A 17,338-nucleotide genomic window follows, 5' to 3' on the forward strand; every position below is an offset into this window, starting at 1 on the left:
TACCCCGGCCCCGCCCTCGCAGTCCCAAGAATCAGGCTGAAGCAACGGAGTGAAAACTGTATTTACAGGACAAGCAATTACACAAGGATTTAAAAAGAGAAAAAAAAAGGCAGAGTGAGGAGGGGAGCCGGCAGTCAGGAGGGCCCGCAGCGCTGGCCCGCGGCAAGACCCAGGATGTTCGCCTGCAACACAGGAGGCAAAGGGAGAGCAGCGTTAGGGCCGGGCAGGGCACAGGCCAGGGGGAGGAGGGGGCCCGAGTCTCATGAGCTCACCTTCAGGAACGACTCCATCTGTTTCCCGGATATGCCCTCCACGCGTTCCAGGTCCTCCACCTGGCAGGACAGCAGCGATGGGGAAGGGGTCTAGGGAGTGCCAGGCTTCCCCCACCCAACTCCATTCCGGGGCTGTCCTCCCTGGGTCTTACCTGGCTGAAGGGCCCGTGGAGCTCTCTCCAGCCCACGATGAGCTGAGCCTTCTTTTGGCCAATGCGCTGCAGGCTGCGCAGATCCCGGGCTGACCCTTCATTCAGCAGATCTAATATTTTTTGGCGCCCATGGGCCAGTAGCTCCGGGCTGATCTGTAGCTCCCAGCAGTCCTCACCCCTCTCCTCCGGCTCTGAGGCATCCAGGGACTCCAGCTATGAGGCAGGAGGAGGTGAGTGACAGAAACAGCAGTAACAGCAGTAAACCACTCTGGACTCCTCTGCCAAGGATAGGAACCTAACAGCACCTACCTCCCCGCCCTCCCCAGCCTCTTTCCCTCCTGTCCAGTGTCTGTCCCAAAACCCTTCCCTCTGCTCACTCTCTGGGTTGATTCTCATTTTATCCGACTTGTGAAAGAGTAGAATAGTGTTGCTGTGAAGATCAAATGAGTTAATGAATGTAAAACACACAGTGAGCTCTTAAATCTGGTCCCTCATTTCTAAAAGGAAAGAATAAGCTCTTTCACCCCTAGGAAAGCACATAGAAGGCACTCAACAAGTGACACATTACCGATGTCATCTCAGTTTTTAGGTAGGTCTTTCAGTGTTGTTTCATTTCTTGACTATTTAGGCTGTTTGCCTAAATGGGCTCTGAAGTTTGTAGAGGGCAGGACCCAGGCTGCACAGTGTACCTAGTAAGTAGCTACTGACTGAGAGTAAGAGCCAGCACGAAGAAAGGGAAGTAACAGGTGATGGACACCCACCCCACTAAGTACATTCATATTACTGCATTTCATCCTAAATGCCCTGTGAGACATCACTGCATTCAGAGGGTAAGCAACTTGGAAGAGCTGTAAATAGCTGATAAGTGTTCTGACAGGCCATGTAACTCTTTGGCCAGTACTCTTCCCACTAGAGCTCTCTACCCCTTACTTCTCCTGGGTTCTAGGTAAAGCCTAAGCCTTCAGCTACTCTCACCTTTCTCTTCCGGCCTTTCTTCTTCAAGATATGGATCTCGGCACTTGGGTATGCTGCCTGCTCCTGAACTGAAAGCAAGAATTGTGAGCTGGAATCACAGCAGAGGCCACTCTTCAGCCCCCCTGGTAGCCACTTGGTTCTTCCATTACTGATTCCCCAGTTCCCCTCCAGCCTGAGTTAATCTTCTTTTGTTCTATTTCCACACAACCTTTCTTATACCTTATTTGAAACTAATCTCAGTTGGTCTTTCATGATAATCAGTCATGCACTGGTCAGTCTACCCCATGGTACTAAATGCCCGAGAGCAGTGCACCCAGCTCTTATTTCACATCCTCCTCCCCCTTCCCATGGTGGGAGGACATGAGTGACATGAGGACAGCTGCTCCAAACACCTCCTTCCTTCTAAGATCTCTGTTATCTGGGCCCTCCTGGCCGCCAGAGCCAAACTTACTCAGTTGTAGGGGCATCACCACAGCCTTTTTGAGGGGCTTAGCCACTGTGACTGTGCGGCGGGCAAGGGGTCGGAGCATTGTGGGAGAGTAATTCTCTTTCTCCTTCGGGTCTGCAGCCTCCTGGGCCAGCACCTTGGCTTCCAGTTCTTTTTGCTTCATCTTAAGCCTCTGTTAGAAAGGATCAGGGAGAGATATGACCCAGAACCAACTTTAGGGCAGTAGATTAGGACAGTGAGTGTTCAGGGCTCTGAGGCCTTAAAAGGGCAGGGCGAGGACCAACAGGAGAAATTACCAGGAGACAGCTGGAGCCCAATGTAATTAAGGGCTTTCTAGTGATCAGGGCTGTCCAGAGGTGGAACAAGCTTCCTTGTGAAATACTGAAGGGAAGTTCAAGCAGAGAGTCCTCACTTAATATGAACTGAGATTTAGGAAATAGCAATGTCTTGCATTTGTACTTTTACCTGGAATTTTTTTTTTCTCTCACCTCCTCACATCTGACCTCAATTATTTTTCAAAGTTCAGCCATGTTAAGGACATTCAAGCAGAAGCTGGAGAACTGAGGGATTCCAGTGTTGGGTGAAAATTGGATGCTGGTCCAGCCTTTCAGTGTCCTTCCCTATCTGAAGATCCTCGGGCTGCTTCTCAAGGCCAGTAGGAATCCCAGCCCCAACCCCCAACACTTACCTCAATTTCCAGATCCTTCGCCTCCACTGTCTTCATAAGCACCATCCGCTCTCGCCTCGGGGTGCTCAGCAGAGGGGTCCCCTGGCTCCCCTGGGAGCCCAGCAGACGGTCCAAGCTTAGAAGGCGCTCCACCATAGCTGGGTCCATGCTACTTAGCTTCTGTAGGGGGCTGAGCAGACAAAGAGGTTACTCCCCACTTACCTCTTCTCTCATCACCCTCTCCAGCCGCAGATTCCTCTCATCCTGCCTTAACTTGGTGTTTCTGTGGTTCCAGAACCCTGGTGTTAACCTGCTAGGCAACCCTGAACAAGTCATTGAGACTCTCTGGGTGCTGTGCCTTCTTCAGGCGAAGGGGGGTTGATCACTACCTACCCAAGTAACTTCTCAGGGATGCCAGGAGATCAGATGAGAAGAAGCATTTAATGAACACCTGAGTGGCAGGTGTTCATGGGGTCTAAGACATCAGTGCCCTGCCCTGAAGGCACTCACTGTCTAACAAAGTAAGAGACCGTGATAAGGTGACAGCAAGGGCCAGGAGCCTGTCCATTTGGAGGGGCAGTCGGTGAAAGATTCACAGAGGAGGTCATCTTCAGCAGGGCTCTGAAAACCTTCACCTCAAATGCCAAGCCTTTCTCCTGTGAGCAGTAGGAAAGGCCCATTCAAATAGAGTCCTGACTTAATCTGAACATGATAATGCCTAACATTTGTTCCTTCTGTCTGGAATTTTTCCCCTCACACCTGATCTCAATTATCATTCAAAGTCAGTTTGATGCCCCCTTTCCCATGATGCCAGCTTGATTGTATATCTTCTTTCCTACACTGTGAACTAGCTCCTCGAGGACAGAGACTCTCCTGTTCTTTGTGTATAAGTGCTTAGAAGAGCAGGATCAGAAAATACAGGTGAACACAGAAGTCATTTCTTCCTTCCCGGCTCTCACAGAACAAGAGGATCCTCCTTCCTTATTGTGCTCTGTACTATCGACCTTGCATCATATACTGATGTTCCCATCTTGCTTCCTCTACTGAAACTTGAGCTCCCTGAGGTCAGGGTCTGTCTAGGTCTGATGTGCCCCATTCTCTGAGATTACCCAAGGTGCCTATCTGACAGAAACCTTGCCTGTTTCACACATAATACAGATGTACGGGTGTGTATGTTTCTCTGAGTCTGTACACATAGGAGAGGGGACTGCTGACAAATGGCTTAAGAAGGACAAGATAGAGAGATGGGGTTCCAAGTGAACACAAGCACCAACCACCTTTTTATGTATGCCATCCTTCCTTAACTACAATAGTCCCCTGGGGCAGACTGTGCACTAATCCTTGGCCACCTCAGGTCACCTCTAGTCTTAGGACTTATAGAGTTTAGAGAAGCTTTATTTGGGCTAGGAGTAGAAAAAGGACAAAGTTCAAACTGCAGCTGGATCCTTGAAGGGCTAGGTGGCCAGACACAGAAAGCAAGACCACTAAACAGGGGTGACCTGAATATTAGTGCATACTGGGCCATGAGGTGGGGCTATCAGAACCAGGGAAGGAGGCCACACACCTCCCTGGTTTAGAGAGGCTTTGTTCGGATTGAGGGTAGAAGCAGGGCAAAGTTAGGACAGCAGCTGACTCCATGGAAAGTCACAGAAAGGTTGGACTCTAACATACAGACTGAGTCTCCATGAGACATCTCTCTTCATCTCTTATCTCCTTTGCTTTGCTCTTACCCTTGGGACCTGAAAGACCGGGTCCTCATTACTCCTTGAACCAGAAGCAAAAGTACTCATCCTTGAAACATCGGTGCCAAAATGTGAGATTTTGCTGACTGCCTAAAGGGGTTGGAAAACAGAAAGGCGGGGCTAGGAGCTCAAGGAGGAGCCTCCTTATGGCCCCCAGCTGCAGCGTCAAGGCTGGAGGTTGATCTTAGCACTTCAGTGAATTCAGTAGAGTAGGATTTTGGGTGAATCCAGTGGAAGAACAAGTTTACAGCTCAAGGATCCGACAGGCTAAACCCAATGCTACTCTGCACCCAACCCAGACACAACAGGAAAGGGAATATGCCCAAGACCCCTCCCTCTCTGCTCACCTGAGTTTCTGGGAGGCAGAAGATGCTGCTGCTGGGGGTTCAGGGCTCCCAGTCTCCTCTTCCTCAGGGCCTCGGGCTCTCTTTGCTTCTGATGGGCCTAGCAGTTCTTTCTTAGACAGTTTAATAGGTGCCAAGACTAGGGGAAGATGGCAGGGTAGGGGAAAAAGGGGGTGTCAACTTCTTTGCTGATGCTTGGTGGATTCAGCAAACTCCCCAGTTGTCCAGACTGGGCCTTTCCACTCCTACCAACCCCAGTCCTCACCATGAAGCTGTAAGCTCTCATTGGTAAAAGGCCGATTGATCACCTCCTTGGACCTGGCTGCAAAGTTGAGTGCAGAGACTGTGTCTAGGTAGAAGCGTCTCTCAGGGGCAATGTTGGCGATCAGGATGCTGTGGGCCGAGCCACCCAGAGAGTCCTGAGGGACGGGGATGGGGCAGGGTGGGTGGGTCAGAAGCCCCACCTTCCCCTTCCCTGACTGCTGTCCCCCAACACCCCAGCAGGCCTGAGAACCCCCTTCTCTAGCTCCTTTTACCCGAGATGGGAGGCCTGACCTGCAACAGGCGAGTAAGCTTGCTGTCCCGGTAGGGCACCCGAGGGAGGCCCTGGTTCAGCGCATCGACCACCTTGCCCAGTACAAAGAGGGAGGTGTTGATGGCTCCACTCTCCTTCAGCCGCAGGCCCTTGTTGCCTGTGCGCCGGTTGTCCTCTGAGCCAGCCAAGTCAATCAGGTAGAGTTTTCCCTCCCGCTGGCGAAATGGGGCCAAACGTTCCCGCTGATCCACCTGGGGGTAAGAGCAAGGGCTCCAGTTTAGCTCAGGCTTCAGGGGCTTCCCAGGTCCTCACCCCTGTCAGTGGGTCTCACCTTAACCAGGAGCACAGCGTGACTGCGGGAGGAGCGCTGGTTGAGCCGGGTGGCTCCTACTGTCCGATTTCGACTGGCTGGCAGGAAATGCCGCTCAAAATCAGCAAAGCTAGTGATGGGCTTCTGCGTGAGGCCCGGAATCAGGATGTTTCCTCGGCAGTCTTCTCGGATCACCAGGTCTCCTGATGAAGGTTCCAAGAGGTCTAATACCTGTTTGAGCAGTGGGAGGCAGGGCCAATCCTCCAGTTACAGGCTGCTTACTTCCTGGCTATTGGGCTCCTTTTCTCAGCTGATTCTCAGAGTTGTGCCATCCACTACCCCAACCTCTGTCTTTCCAGGTCTTACACCTTCTTGCTAGAGCAAAGCTTCATGTTCCAGAACTGGGTCTGATTTTGACCCTTTGTCTCTTCCCTCCCTGATCAGAAAGGGGCCTCACCTTTTCCTGGTAGATCTCTAAATAGGACATAGTGACAGAGAGGGCCCATGGTCGGCCCTCAGCGCTCTCCTCCCTTGTGAGCTGTAGGAGGTCCATGAGAGCCCGGGGAATCACCCCAGGTTGCTCTGGGCTGCCCAGCATTGTGTGCGTCTTCCCTGGAAAAGGAGTGGAAAGAGCTGTGAGAATTTCTTCCCCACTCCCGAGTCCTTTCTGACCCGTAGCTGTTCTGTATCTGGCTTCCTCACCTGCTCCTGTGGGCCCATAGGCAAGCACACTGGCATTCTGCCCTTCCAACAGGTGCCTTAGGATGGGCTGCACTGATCCTGCATAGATGTCCTGCTGAGAGCTCCTCTCCCCATAGAAAGCATCAAACCTGCAGGCAGGAAGAAAGGAGGGGATTAGTGGAGGGTTCCATTCTCGCCCAGACCTAGAGGATAAAACTGGCCTCAGATTTAAGAGTCTCTATCCTTTTTCTTGCACAAAGACCTAAGAAAGCACCCACTGAACACCATTCCATCCCAGTCTGTGTATTGGTGTTGAAACACAGAGATGAATTTGATGTCCCTGCTCTTGGGAGTTCTGCAGCCTGGTGGCATAGATAGATACCCATACTTTGCTGCAATTCAGGAAACGAAGATGAGAACGCACTAGGAGCAGTAGCATTCTGCCTGGGGAAGGAGGATTTTGCCAGAGAAGAGAAAGATACTCTAAGTATCAAAGATAGCACACAAACAAGACATGGTATGAAAGGGCAGGGTATATCACAGGATATATAGAAAGTAGTATTTGTACACCGTAATGGAGTAAAGAGAGGATGCTGCTTATGACTAGGTGAGACTCAACACACCTGTAGTCCATGCAGTGCACTCCAGCGGAGAAGCTGTGGCTAAGGCCACAGCAGGGATTAGTATAAGTGGAGTGTAGCATGTGTTAGGGGGAATGAGGTTGGAAAGAAACTGAAGCCAAATTGTCAAGGGCCTAGAACAGGGTTGGCAAACTTCTTCCATAAAAAGCCAGATAGTAAATATTTGGGGCTCTGTGGACCACATGGTTCCTTTCACAACTACTCAACTCTGCTGCTGCAGTCGGGCAGAAAGCAGCCACAGGTAATATGTAAATAAACGCGCGTGGTTGTGTTCCAATAAAGCTTTATTTACAAAAAGATTCTCGGCAGATTTGACCTGTAGACTGTAGTTTGCCACCCTCTGGCCTAGAATAACAGGCCAAGGAGGCTGAACTTTAAATCTCCAAAGGAATTTTAAAGTAGCTGCCCTTGTGAGTTCTGTCCCCAAACGTGGGTGGTTGTCTCCAACACCACCCAGCTGTAGCCTGGGTTGGCTAGCTGGTCTGTGCTCCCCCAACCCTTCCCACACCTCCCTAAGACCCGAGTTGGGGCTCCCCTGCTTACCTTCGCTGCTCCTTCCCCACTTTGTGCCTATTTCCCCTGTAAGACTGTGAACAGTAACTTGTGTCTGATTCAGCCCCCAGTCTTCCGCACAGTATCCTACAGAGAACCCATCACAGTGGGCACCTATGAACATTTCCTGAATGAACAAACGAAGGTGTGGCGAACAAAGCTGTGCTAAGGAAGGAGCAAGGATCCTGAGGAGGAAGGTCTGAGAAACTGTCTGGGCAAGTGATAGTGTGAGCAGGCCTAGAAGAGAGAGGATAGGAGGGAGAGTGGCCTGAACCTTACTGGTATTTGAGAGTCTCCTGGTGGTTCCTCCAGTTGGCAATCTCTAGAGAACAGCTGTCCAGGCCCCGTACACAGGGGGTATCATTTTCTCCAGCTGTTCCATCCACAAATGGCCGCAGTCGCACAGCTACCCTTACTCGAGCTGGAGGTGGGCGCCGGCCAGCTCCCACCTTGCTTAGCCGACAGCGACTGGCTCCTGGAAGAAGAAAATTTTTAGGTGTGAAGTATGGTGGTAGCTTTGCTGAGAAGTAAGGGTAAGGGTCTTGGAGGAGGAGGTAGGTAACTTAGCTGACCCCTGAAGGATGAGTAGGGTCACTGCCAAGCATTCCAGGCAGAAAGAAAGGCATGTGCAAAAGCCTGGAGGTGTGACAGCACGGCCCCCTTGGAGAACTGGTGAGGCAGGAGAACTGTGTGTTCTGTTGGTGAGGGCGAGCACAGAAGGGCAGGATGGAAGAAAAAGATGAATCAAATACATGGTCTCAGGCAGAGTGCAGTGGGGCGGGGTGGGGGTGGTTTGAAGGAGAGAGATTATCTATAGGCTGGTACTGTAAACCAGATCGCGTACTTAGCAAACGTTAACATTTATGAAGCACTGACTACATGCTAGGCACACTTTAATCTCCATGGTGTCACTGAGAGGTAGCTTCTGTTAGTCCCATTTTACCAGTGAAGACGCTCGTAGAGGCACAGCAGCTCTTCCAAGCACCTCAGTGTTTTATGCCTGGAGCATATTACCAGATATTGTAATAAGATATTACCTTATCTTGTATCATAACCTACATTGTGTCTTTTTGCTCTTCAGAGGAATAAGCAGAACAAAACCCCAGCATCTTAGACTAGAGACCCCCGTAACCTTGACAACAGAGGCAGGGAAGGAGGCCTGGAGGCTGGGGTCCTGCGGATACCACTGGGAGGGCCGGGGGCCACAGCTCATTTCGGGGGAAGCTCTTTCCACCCTGGCCATGCTGTGGGTGTCCCCAAGCTTGGCCTCAGTTCCTATCCCACTCAGTAAGTAGGTCCAGTGGGGTGTAGACTGTAATGTATACACAAATAACCTGGAAGATCTAGTTAAAATATGGATTTGGCTTCAGTCCCTGGGGAGATGCCTAAGGTTCTGCACTTCCAGCAACTCCCAGGTGATGCTGCTACTGCTGGTGGGACACACTTTGGTCAGTCAAGGTGTAGCAGACCAGGACCTCATGGGGTTGTTCTAGGGTTAAAAGAGTTGACATATGCCCCTATCTAAAATCAGTCAATGAACTGCCTGACCTTTCTGTGCCTTTGTTTCTTACCTGGAGTTTATTATACATATAAATACATACATACACACATATGCCCCCCGCCAAACTGTTAATGATGGTTTTCTCTCAATGGGGGATTATGTGGGTTTATTTTCTATGTTACCCAGTTCTGTAATGCTGTAATGTTTGCATTAAAAAATAATAATAATAATGACACTGTGGACATCTTTGGAAGGGATAAGGTTAAGAGGCAGCCCCCAGTCCCTTTCTGTCCCAGCTCAGTTTGCAAAGGCACTAACATGCAATCATCTATGGTAAGCTTTCTGTTTAGTTTGCTTCCCATAATTAAATCTAAGTCATTTATCTGGGGGCTGGGGTGGGGGATTATGAATTATTTTTATCATCAGAAAACACAATTAAGATAAAACTAAAAAAAAAAAAAAAAGCTGTGAGGATTTCTGTGAGGACTGAATGGGCTGAAAAAAATCTTACGAGGAGGGTATTTCTCTATTTTATATTGGAGGATACCATACTATAACTCACAGCTAACAGCAGAATTCAAACCTAGATCTCATCTCTAAAAATTTGCTTTTAATGAGGATGTCGTATTGCCTCCCTGTCATGTACCAACTGGGTACATGGGAAAGTTCTTGGTAGCTCTGACTCTCTCCTTTTTTGCTGGTGGTAGCAGCTGGTTGTTGGGAACCACAGGCCTTTCTTGGCAAGAGGCTGGCCAACACAGAAACAGCAGGACAAAAAGGTGGACAGACTAACCCTGGGAAGAACCTTATGCATAAGTAAGGTATACACATAGCAGACAGTCCATTCCAAAAACTGGGCCTTGGACTTCCCTGGTGATCCAGCGGTTAAGAATCCACCTTCCAATGCAGCGGACGCAGGTTCGATCCCTGGTTGGAGAACTAAGATCCCACATGCTGCAGGGCAACTAAGCCCTCACGTCGCAACTACTGAGCCCACATGCCGCAACTACTGAGCCCGTGTGCTGCAACTACTGAGCCCGTGCACTCTAGAGCCTGCATGCCACAACAGAAGATTCTGCATGCCGCAAGGAAGATCCCACATGCCACAAGGAAAATCCCACATGCCGCAATTAAGACCCAACGCAGCCAAATAAATAAATATTAAAAAAACCAAAAACTGGGCCTCTGTTCCTTCATCTGACAAATGAAGCTAGTAACACCATTTCTCACTTTAAGGTTTACAAAGCACTTGGGAATCTAGTTTTCATTTGACCCTCATGGCAATCCTAAAAGTCAGAAGTAGAAACCTGCAGATGCACCTGTGCAGATAAGAAAGCTAAGATGCAAAGAGGTTCACTGACTTGTCAAAAAATGTGTGCAGGAGCCTCTCCTTGCCTATCTTTCCCAGGGTTTTTTTGGTGAGAACAGAGAAAGATGGCAGATACAGAAGCACTTAAGGAAGTTCAGTGATCAATACAAAGGGAAGGGGAAGTCTGTGGTGATGAAGAAAGAGTATAGATAGACTCTGGCTAGACAGAGCTGAATTTAAATTCCAGCTCTAACACTTACTAGCTTGTGACCCTGGGCAAGTGATTTAACATCCATATGCCCCAGTTTCCTTGTCTATAAAATGGGGTGGGGAGGGCCTTGGAAGATCTTAACAAGGATTGAAAGAAGTAAAATGTCAACAGAGTAACTAGTACATAGTAAGTAGGTTGGTAATAATTCAAGGGTGGAAAAAATTCAAAGTAAGATGGCCTGGGTTCAAATCCCAGCTCTGCCACTTACAACTAACTAAATAACCTGGGGAAGTGATTTTCCATTCCTGTGCAATTTCCACACCTGTAAAGTGGGAATAAATAAAAATAACTACTCGTTGGGCTGTTAAGGCAATAATAAGGTAACTCATGTAAAAGTGCTTAGCACAGCACTGGTACTTGATAAAAGCTCAGTAAGTGTTTTATTATATATTCATCCATCTTCCAAATGAGGAAACGTCAGTATAGAGAGGTTAGCTAGGTTGCCCATAGTCAACAGCTAGCTAGTGACAGTTTCAGATGAAGGTCTAACTCCAAAGTTCATTATGTGATTCCTCGGGCCTTCTCAGCCCCTTCATCTTTGTATCCCCATGGGCCTTAGAGTCGGACACAAGTTCCATCTGTGTGACCTTGGGAAGGCTTCTTAACCTCTTCAAGCGTTAGTTTCTCTTTTTGTTTTTGTTTTTGGATAGTTACATTTTTTTAAAATTAATTATTTATTTTTGGCTGTGTTGGGTCTTCGTTGCTGCACGCAGGCTTTTTCTAGTTGCCACGAGTGGGGCTACTCTTCATTGCGGTGCGCGGGCTTCTCATTGCGGTGGCTTCTCTTGTTGCGGAGCACGGGCTCTAGGCACATGGGCTTCAGTAGTTGTGGCACGTGGGCTCAGTAGTTGTGGCTCAGGGGGCTTAGTTGCTCTGCGGCATGTGGGATCTTCTGGGACCAGGGCTCGAACCTGTGACCCCTGCATTGGCAGGCGGATTCTTAACCGCTGAGCCACCAGGGAAGCTGAAGCCTTAGTTTCTTGTTATAAAAATGACAGTGTCTACCCTCATAAGACTGTGAGGAGTCAGAGAAATAATGTACATACAATGTTTAGCACAGTGCTGGCAGTAAGTACTCAGCGATGTCAGCTATTGTTATTATTACACTCTTTCTCTTGCTACTCACTCCCCTCAAGGCAGCAACTCACTTCTGCCCTCAGCAGGGTCACCAATGACCTCCTTACTGCTAAATCCAATAGGCAAGCTCAGTCCCCATCCTGTTTGACTTCGCAGCAGTATTCAACACCCTTGATCTGCTTTCCTTTGGGAAACGTACTTTTCCCTTAGTTTCCCTGCCACCCACCAGCTCTCTATTCACTCCTTCTCAGTTTCTGCCAGTCTTAAATGTTTTTCCTAAACTCCTTCTATCCTCTCTCTAGATCAGGGTTGCTCAATTTCTGCACTACTGGTATTGGGGGCTGGACAATTCTTTGGGGGTGGGGCCCACTGTGCACTGTAGGAAGTGTAGCACACACACCCCCTGCCCCACCAGTGTAACAACCAAAAATGTCTCCAGACATCGCAAATGTCCCCACGGGGAACAAAACTGCCCCTAGTTGAGAACCACTACTGACTGACTAATCACGGGCAAGGTCACCTGCTCTCTTGGCTTCGGTTACCACCTCAAAGCTGATGACTCCTAATTGACACCTCCACACCACAGGCTCTCCTGAACTTTGGATCTGCATTCCCAGCTGCTGCCCTGACACCTCTTCTTACATGGTTCTCAGGTATTTCAAACTCCACCCATCTTAAACTGAATCCTTCCCCGTCTCTCTGCAACCCCATCTTCCTTCTATGCTCTCTAACGTAAATAAATGGAACCAACCCCAAAGATGGGAGAGTTCTTAATTCCACCTCCTCTCTCATCTCCCACACCAGTTCTTCATTAACATCTGTCAATTCTACCTTTTTCAATGAGTCTACTTCTCTCCATCCCCACTGCACAATCTTTGCCAAGGTTGCCTTCATCTCAACAGCCTCCCAACTGGTCTCCTTGCCTCCAGTCTCATTCCCTTCCAAATATTCTCCCTCCACTTCCTTCCTTGTATTGTAAGCTCTCAGTCATAATGAATTTCCTTCAATTCCTACAACACACCAAGTTCTCTCACACCTTTGGGCCTTTGCATATGCTATTCTCTCTCCCTGGAATATCTTCCTTACCACCTCCTGCCGCCTCCCAAGCAATTGGGGTAAATCCTTACACCTTACTTCCTCTAAAAAAAACCTTCCCTTGTAAAATTACTGCCCCATTAAGGCTCTGTTAGGTGAGCCCATGGCTCTCTTTAGCTTCTCCATCCAAGCACTCATCACACTCCACTGTAACTGCATATTTGTCTGTCTTCTCCAAGTAACTGTGAACTCTGCTCACTTTTATATTCCCAATGCCAAGCACAGACTAGGCTCTCAGGGAATATTTGCTGAACAAATTAAGGTCTGACTGACTGACTAACATAAAACATTGGCTTGTTCGTTTCCTGTTTTCTTCATAAAAGTGGCCACTGCCATTCTTGCCTCAAAGCTCACAGTCCAGGGGAGGACAGATGGAGAGGCACATGCACACATCTGCCAATGGTAGAAGAGTCTATCCCTTTCATCATAAAAGCAACTTTGAGGTTGGGCAAAGCTAGTACTTCTAATTATTTCTCCTAATTTTCCCCTCTCCCACAATTCCCAAGCTTCATTCAACTTAACTCTTCTTTTACTGATGAGGAAATTGAGCCAAAGAGAGCATCTTTGGCCTCTCTTTACATCATAAATAAGAAATTGATCATTTGGTGGTCTTTTTGTCCCACCAAAGCCTGGCGAACTCCTATCCAACCTTTGAAACCCACTTCAAATATCACTTCCTTAATGAAGTCTTCCCAGAATACCCAAGGGTTTACTTCAGCTTCTGTGCTCCCTATAGCAGTTTATACATATCTCTCGTTGCTTTTCATGTTATAGATTTATATGACTATCTACTGAAACAGACTATAAGCTCCTCTAGGGAAGGGACAATGTTCATTCAAGCATTTTTATGATATCTACTATGTACCAGACACAGTGGGTCTTAGAAGGGTGAGGGGGTGTTGTGCTCAGACAGCAGGAATATCATGTGCTTGGGCATAATGGTTAAGGGCAGAGGCTCTGGAATCAGACTGCTTGGGTGTGAATTCAGACCCCAATATTTACTAGTTGTGTTAACTTTGGGCAAGCTTTTTAACCCATCTATGCCTCAGTTTCTTCATCTGTATAACAGGAACAATAATAGTACACCACCTCATAGCATTGTGTGGAGAGTAAATGATTCATCACCATAAAGTACTTACAACTGTGCCTGGCACTTAGCAAGGGCTCAACATGTGTTTGACATCTTACTAGATAGCTGTTTCTTCACAGGGGCTGACAAACACTAAGGTCTCAAATAAATTACTGTGGTGCCCATTATAATCACTTATCAGAATTCAGTCTACAGGAAGAGAGCAGAGCAAGATTCTGAATGTCCTAACAGCCTTTCCAACCCTAAAATAGCGCTGACTGCCAAGGCTAGAGTGTAAGGAAACAAACAGTCCCTTATTTCCCTTTTCTGTGATCTCAGCACATCCTATGCTGTCAACTCACATCCAGCTGCAGCCCGTCTGAAACTCTTACCTCTCTCAGGGATCTCCCTGCACCCAAACAACACGTCATACATGAACCCTTCCACCATACGCGCATCCAGCTCCCTTTTGTCCCTATGGTTAGAGTATTAGCTACTTTTCGGTCGCTTACTCTTGTAGTCTGAGATGGGTCATTGTCCCCATTTTGCGAAGAAAACTGAAGCTCACAAGGGAAAAGTGCGCTGGGCTCAAAAGTGCGCCGGAACCAGGTCTCAACCCGGGTCTACTGATCTGCGTCGAGAGCAAGAAACAGTGAGGAGGAAGCAGCCTACGACTCCCACACTCCCAGCTCCCCCCGCCCCCGCCCCCGCGCTATTCCTGGGTCTCCCGGACAACTCGCGGAGCCGGGACCGGACTCCGACCTATCGCCCCACAAGTCTCCAGACCACGGCACCCACCCTGCCCGGGCTCGCGTACCCGAGGTCGCCGCCGCCATCTCGCGTCGCCTCCGCACCGGGACCCCCGCGTCCATCCTACTCCTTCCTTGGGCCCGCCTCTCCATTCGAATTTCCCGCTGCCCCGCCCTCTTTCCCGGCCTCCACCAATCACGGCTACCTGCCGCCGGAAGCCCCAGCTTGTGCCTCGCCCCTATTCCGCCCTCTAGGGCTCGCCTCCGGGTCCTGCAAGAAAAAGTTTCCCCTGGAGTAGAATGCATTCGCGCACGTCGGCTACGCGGCCGTTGACGTCCGGCTGGCGCTCCCGCGCAAACTCCGGAGCCCGACGCGTTGGCGACAGTGGCCGTCGGGGGAGCTGGTGAGCGCCGCCCGGCACTGGGTTCCTTTTACCGTCTGGGTTTCGAGGCATAGATTTGCGTTAAGTGTAGTTTTCGCCTCATTTTTTTACCCCTTCAAATAACTACGAATTTTGGTACGAATCAAGCAGAGGGTGATCGAAGGCACTTCATCGATTTATCCAAAAATTTCTCTGAATACAATTTTTGCTATTCTAGTGGCATAATAAGACACATTATAGGAATAAGGAAGATGTTCGCGGAAACGGGATTATTCTAAACGACTAGTAGTGGTCTTCGGTTTTACAGTTTTTTGCTTCAGAAGTTGTTTCTCGCGCTTGTGAGGCGGGAATTGTTCTGTGGGTTTGGGGACTTGCCCTCAGGACAAGTCAACGGTGCTTCAACGTCTGGTCACTAATTTAGGTCAGGACCACGCTGGCTGGATTGTGGACAATCACGTTGCACTCACCTCTTGCTGAGCCCACAGCCACTCTGGGGTGCAGAGGCCAGGTGACATTTGTGTCCCCTTACGTCGCATGTCTGAGCCGAGGAGACCAGCTCGGATGTCCTTTACTTTGTAACTCAGCACTCAACACGTCGGAGTGAGGGTTAAAGCATTGCTCGGTCTGTTTCTTAGTCAACTTCACCCTTGGTCCCATGTCCTGTGGATTTAGTCGTCTGTTAAGTAGTTCCCTATCCCGTCTGGAAGCTTAACCAGGGATGATCATCCCATCTTTGAGCTCCTGGTAGGGCCCTGATTTAGACACTATGTCCAGCCTATCAAAAAACAAATATTAGACCAGTGGGTCTCAAATTTTAGGGCCTTGGAATCCCTTTGAATTCTTAAAAATTGAGGCCCCAAAGATCTTCTGTTTATATGGACTTTATTTATCCATATTTACAGTGTTAGAAATGAATACAAGTTTAAAACATGTATTAATGCACTTAAAAATTACAGAAACAAATATGTAGAGACAGAAAGTTGATTAATGGTTGCCAAGGGATGGTAAGGGGTTGATGAACTGGGACTGTTGCTAATAGGTATGGAATTTCTTTTGGGGGTGATGGAAATGTTCTGGAATTAAACAGTGGTGATAGTTGCACAACATAGTGAATGTACTAAAAACCACTAAAATGTACACTTACGAATGGTAAGTTTTATGTTATGTGAATTATATCTCCATTAAAAAAATTGCCAAAAATTACAATAACAAACCCATTACATAGAACATAGAAAACATTTTAATTTTAAAAATGACTATTTTCCGGGGCTTCCCTGGTGGCGCACTGGTTGAGAGTCTGCCTGCCAATGCAGGGGGCACGGGTTCGAGCCCTGGTCTGGGAAGATCCCACATGCCGCGGAGCAACTGGGCCCGTGAGCTACAACTACTGAGCCTGCGCGTCTGGAGCCTGTGCTCCGCAACAAGAGAGGCCGCGATAGTGAGAGGCCCGCGCACCGCGATGAAGAGTGGCCCCCACTTGCCGCAACTAGAGGAAGCCCTCGCCCAGAAACGAAGACCCAACACAGCCAAAATAAATAAATAAGTAAATAAATAATTAAAGGTGCTAATAATTAAAAAAAATAAAGACTTAAAAAAAAAATGACTATTTTCCAAAGCAAAAAAATAGTAAGAGTGGCATTGTTTTACATTTTTACAAATCTAATGTCTGATTCAAGACAAAATAGCAGGATTCTCATGTCTGCTTCTGTAGCCAGTCTGTTGTAATATCACACATCATATAACCTCTTGAAAGCTCGACAGTATACCCAAGGAAGAATGCAAGGGAAAAAGTCAAATGGCGTCTCAGTTTTATTATGAAAATAATTTTGACCTTGGAGACCTCTGAAAGTGTCTCAGGGATCTCCAGAATTTCCAATACCACACTTCGAGAACTATTAGATGATTAGCAGTTTGGTCTTCCCTACACTTTACACAGGGGTTCTTCATGTTTTCACATTTGTTGCCAGTTCCCAGATATTTGGTAAGATACCTGCCAGAAATAGTGGAAAGAGCATAGGTCAGGGAGTCAGGGCTTCTGAGGTTGAAAAAATAGCTTATGTACGGGGCTTTGTTGCCAGGCTGCCTGAGGTAGAGATATTTAGCCTCTTTGTGCCTCCATTTCTTCAGCTCTTGAAAGGGAATAATGGTTGGATCTGCTTCCTAGGGATCTGCATCTGCCTGGTGGAAATTAGGATTGTTAAACAACTGATATTCAAAGAGAATAAGATAATTCCGTTCACAGTGTTCAGTTGTAGTGTGCTAGCCACTGTCTTAGGTGGTGGGGATACCATGGTGAACAAGAAGACAGATGTGGTTCTTATTTTCCTGGAGTTAATTTTTTTCATGGGGGACTGGGTGATGGTGACAGACAATAAAAAAAGAATTATAAGGGAAGGGTATCAAGATCTGCATCTGCCTGGTGGAAATTAGGGTTGTTAAACACCTGATATTCCAAGAGAAAGAAACAGTAATTTTTAAAAAAACTTCCAAACTAGATCCTTAAATAGCAAAGGAGAGCAGAGGAAAGTTGAATACAAGAGCTTACGCCATAAAAATTGGAAAGAG

At 48.1% G+C, this 17,338-nt stretch overlaps 1 protein-coding gene across 1 annotated transcript; it reads right to left on the reverse strand.

Moving 5' to 3' along the window:
• Positions 1-43: 43 nt before the first annotated feature.
• KIF22 (kinesin family member 22) lies at positions 44-14,535 on the reverse strand. The gene is made up of 14 exons (XM_082361230.1): positions 14,459-14,535; positions 7,599-7,794; positions 6,148-6,275; positions 5,903-6,057; positions 5,467-5,676; positions 5,156-5,386; positions 4,866-5,019; positions 4,604-4,739; positions 2,536-2,704; positions 1,851-2,019; positions 1,400-1,467; positions 425-637; positions 273-332; positions 44-182 (listed from the first exon to the last, which is right to left on the reverse strand). The coding sequence occupies exons 1-14, from the start codon at positions 14,511-14,513 to the stop codon at positions 135-137; spliced, it is 1,992 nt and encodes a 663-aa protein (XP_082217356.1). The 5' UTR covers positions 14,514-14,535; the 3' UTR covers positions 44-134.
• Positions 14,536-17,338: the final 2,803 nt, after the last annotated feature.

Source organism: Balaenoptera borealis (assembly GCF_965194805.1).
Source record: "Balaenoptera borealis genome assembly, chromosome: 16".
In the NCBI taxonomy this organism is placed as follows: Eukaryota; Metazoa; Chordata; class Mammalia; order Artiodactyla; family Balaenopteridae; genus Balaenoptera; species Balaenoptera borealis.

Bases quoted from the DNA above. Each gene is read 5' to 3' on its own strand.
- KIF22 (XM_082361230.1), bottom strand. From the start codon at position 14,513: ATGGACGCGGGGGTCCCGGTGCGGAGGCGACGCGAGATGGCGGCGGCG. The intron at 6,276-7,598 runs GTAAGGTTCAGG...TCCTGCCTGCAG, and splicing joins CAGGAGACTCTCAAATACCA to GTTTGATGCTTTCTATGGGG. The intron at 183-272 runs GTGAGCTCATGA...CCTGTGTTGCAG, and splicing joins AGATGGAGTCGTTCCTGAAG to GCGAACATCCTGGGTCTTGC.